At 47.1% G+C, this 3492-nt stretch overlaps 1 protein-coding gene across 1 annotated transcript in view; it reads left to right on the forward strand.

Moving 5' to 3' along the window:
• Positions 1 to 310, forward strand: part of LOC102421720 (contactin-6) — a gene marked incomplete at its 5' end in the record, with an annotated part of 28269 nt that extends 27959 nt beyond the window's left edge. Inside the window, one exon of the mRNA XM_023743697.1 lies at positions 213 to 310. Coding sequence (XP_023599465.1) covers positions 213 to 310 — 98 coding nt within the window. The remainder of the gene's footprint in view (positions 1 to 212) is intronic.
• Between the last annotated feature and the right edge of the window lie 3182 nt (positions 311 to 3492).

Raw genomic sequence — 3492 nt, forward strand, 5'->3', positions numbered from 1 at the left:
GGGAAGGGAAGGGAAGGGAGAAGGAATGGGAGGGGAGGGAGGGAAGGGACCAGTGTGTTCATAGATCCCCTTGGCAGCTAACATGTGCCCCACTGTAAACAGAAGGCGCTGATCATGACGTGTGGTCCTTCCTGCTCTGAGAGGAAGAGCGGGGTCTTGCCGTGGCCGGTGATGCAGGAGCCGTAGTAACCAGCTGTCTCTCACCTCGACAGGTTCGGACGCCAGGGGCTCCCCGTCGGCCATCGCCAACGTCCACCCCGTGTCACGCTACCTGCCGGCAGTCCTGTGCGTGGCTCATGCCCTGTGGTGATAGCAACTCTTTTTTACTATTTACTGCAAGTTAATTGGTTACAAAAAAAAAAAAAGTGCTTTCATGAAATGCAGTGATTATGCATGGTTTCCCCCCACCCCCAACTCTGTATTTTTAACTTTCTACGCAGGTAAAATACAAATATAATTCAAAGACAAGCAGTACATCCTTTTAGGGGAATCTGAAATGCCTTAATACTTGATAAACCAAAGGACTTTATATATATATTATGTATTTCAGACTTTTGATACAGAGGGTATCCCCCCAAAAATTCAACACACGTTGAATAACTATAAAGGCGGTGTTTATTAAAATGCATTTCATTCTCAAAATGGAGCTATAGGCTGTGGAAGGGGGTACACATTTTTGGGGGGACACCCTAGAGGTGTCTGTAAGCGATGGTTCTACACACTGCCTGTGGGTGAAGATGCCCATCCTCCCACGCGGACACACGTCTGTTTGTTGTGTCTTTTATTCATGCAGAGAAGCTCATTGAGTCGAAAAGTTAGGTCCCCCCGCCAGAGCAGCAGTGCTTGGGAGAGAGCAGCAGTGCTTGGAGAGTGGTCAGTGTTATTTCGAAGGGGTCAAAAACGCCTTTAGAAACTGCCCTGTCCTGAAGAGGGTGCCTGGGATTCGAAGGAGGGTTGGAAAACGCTGCCCTGGGGGCCCCAGAGGGGGCTGTTTGGCCCCAGTGTCCTAGGGAGGGGGTGGGATTCTTCCCACGCCACTTTACCCAAAACTCATCTGTAAACCGTGGGGACGGTCACACCCCCCTTACCTGCCTTGGCCCCGGGAAGGACTTGGAACAGAGAAGGAAGGAGGCGTGAGCAGGGCTGCCTGCGCTGTGCAGACCACGGTGCGAGTGTGTTCACAGCAGATTCGAGGATTGCAGCGTTTTCACAGCCCACAGCCAATTCCAGAGCGGGCTTTTGTTTCATTCAAAGACGCTGTGAAATTGGAAGGGTCACGCTTTCTCCTTCTCAAAAATTAAAAAAAATAATAATAAGCATGACTTGTGTCCTTCACGCCTAGGAACAAGTTGCAGCTTTTATTAAAACCCCGTGGGCACGAGAAGGAAGGACCTGAATCTCAACCCAGACATTAAACAAAATCCACACGGCTTTTCATTTCCAATGTCGGGTTCCATTAAGAGGCCCTCTCTTTTTTGGGGTGACAGAGATGGGCTTTTTTTTCTTAAATGAAATCCAACGGGTCTATCTGGGAGAGGCTTTTTAGTTTCTGCGGTAAATTTGTAATAGAGCCGGGCGAGGCTGCTGACTGTGATGTGTGCGGTTTTCAAAGGCTTTTCAAGGACGCGGCTTCAGAGCAATATGCAGAGAATAACGTGAAATCCGCAGATTGAGTGTCAGACGAGGCAAAAACAATTTTTTACCTCTCTCTTTTTTTTTTTTACCAATTTCACATTTTTGCAGAAACTTGTTCTTCTCTGCAGCATTCTCAGAATTTGAAGCCAACAGTTTCATGTACCAGAAAGCATAAAGCCTTGCTTTTTCGTTTAGAAATTTCATTTAAGATAAAGTCGTCCTACGCAGAGGAGAAGAATATGTATAACTCTCTCCGCAAGGTCTGTATATACTGTAAATACCGAGGAAAAATCTAACCATTGCTCCTTCAGTCAAAAACAGAGGCCGCGCCCTCTCCAGTACCGGTATGTGCAGCCCCACGTAATGGAGCGGTACCTCTTTATGACATAGTGATTCCTATGCTTCCATCTTCAACACCATTGCTCTGTGTCCTATGGCGTTTCTAGCAAGATATCTCCATGAGATTTGTACATTGTTTCATATTGAAAAGTATAAAAAGTATCTTTACATTTCTGTGCGTGTATCCTATGGTTATCTGTATGTATTCTTTTCTATCATTCTAATAAAATTTATAACAATCAGATTGCCTGTCCGTGATGAATTAGGGGATGGTCCAAAGGAACATTGCAAGGGCCCCGGAATGATTCTATTTTTCCCGCCTCTGTGTTGTAACAGGATATTTTCAGAAGTAGGTGTGCACCCTGTCAACTGAGTACACCCAGCCTGTGAGACGATGCCTTCTCTAGTCGAGGCATAGCAGGTGCGGGAGGGGAGGGCAGAGAGGGGAGGCAGAAAATTCACTTTGTAGAATGATGGTATTGAGTCTGTTCTGACTTTATTTGGTTGATGGCAGCTACTTGTATATTTTTGACAAGTATTTTTTTTTTTAAAGATTGGCATCAATTTGCCGGGCCCTGCATAGACTTTCTCTTTGGTGTTGGGGTTAGAGAGCCTGGCTTTTAAGCATCCCTTGTGATAGAAAAGGTTCTAAATATTTGAAAAAAATACACCAGAAAAAAAGATTAGTTTCTGACTAGTACCGGTACGTGGAAGATGGTATGTCAGCTCTCGGTAGAACTAAACTCTCCTACCAGACATTCCTTTGCTATTTATACACTTTTATAAGAAAACAAATGGCTCTTACAGAGAGACCACACAACGCAATGTAAGCCTTCGTTCACTGGCCTCGGCCTTCCTTGACCAGCTCCCTCTCTCCCTGCCTCGTGAGCAGCCCTCATCCTGACTTCACAGGAACTGGTTTTTACCCCCAAATATGCATCCTCAGACGCCTCAGTCTCGCCCCTCTATTTAAATCTGATGTATCTCCTAAGTTTCTCTTAACCTACAGCTCTCCCTCCATCCTTTATTTTTAACTCGCCGTCTATCAGCACAATACAGCTCATCACTCTTGGTGATGCCGGCTTTGCCTGTGAATAAATTCGGCGGCCGCCCGTGGGTAGCTCCTGTCTGTCCAAAGACTCATGAATCACCCTTTAAACCCCAACAAGTGACTCTGACTTCCAGCCCGCACCTCCCCACCCCCCCCCCCAACGTGGAAATGCCTCCCTCTGTATGTATGTTCATGCCCCGTGGGGCACAAAAATCGCTTGGAAATAAAATTAGTTTATTTAAGAAAGTCCATTGACTAGGTACGGAGGCTGCCAAGTGTCTCCGAGGGGCAGCGCAGGATCCCCGAGGGTAGTGAGGAACAGAGGGGTGCTTGTTACCACCACCCAAGGTGTCGCCAGGGGTAGAACCTCTGGCCGAGCGGCCATCTCCCCGGGGTCACATTGTTTGGGTGACACATCTCCAATTTCTGGGAGTCCCAGGAAAACCCGGGGTCTGCTTTTGTGGGTC

This window comes from Myotis lucifugus, unplaced genomic scaffold, assembly GCF_000147115.1.
Source record: "Myotis lucifugus unplaced genomic scaffold, Myoluc2.0 scaffold_408, whole genome shotgun sequence".
NCBI lineage: Eukaryota > Metazoa > Chordata > Mammalia > Chiroptera > Vespertilionidae > Myotis > Myotis lucifugus.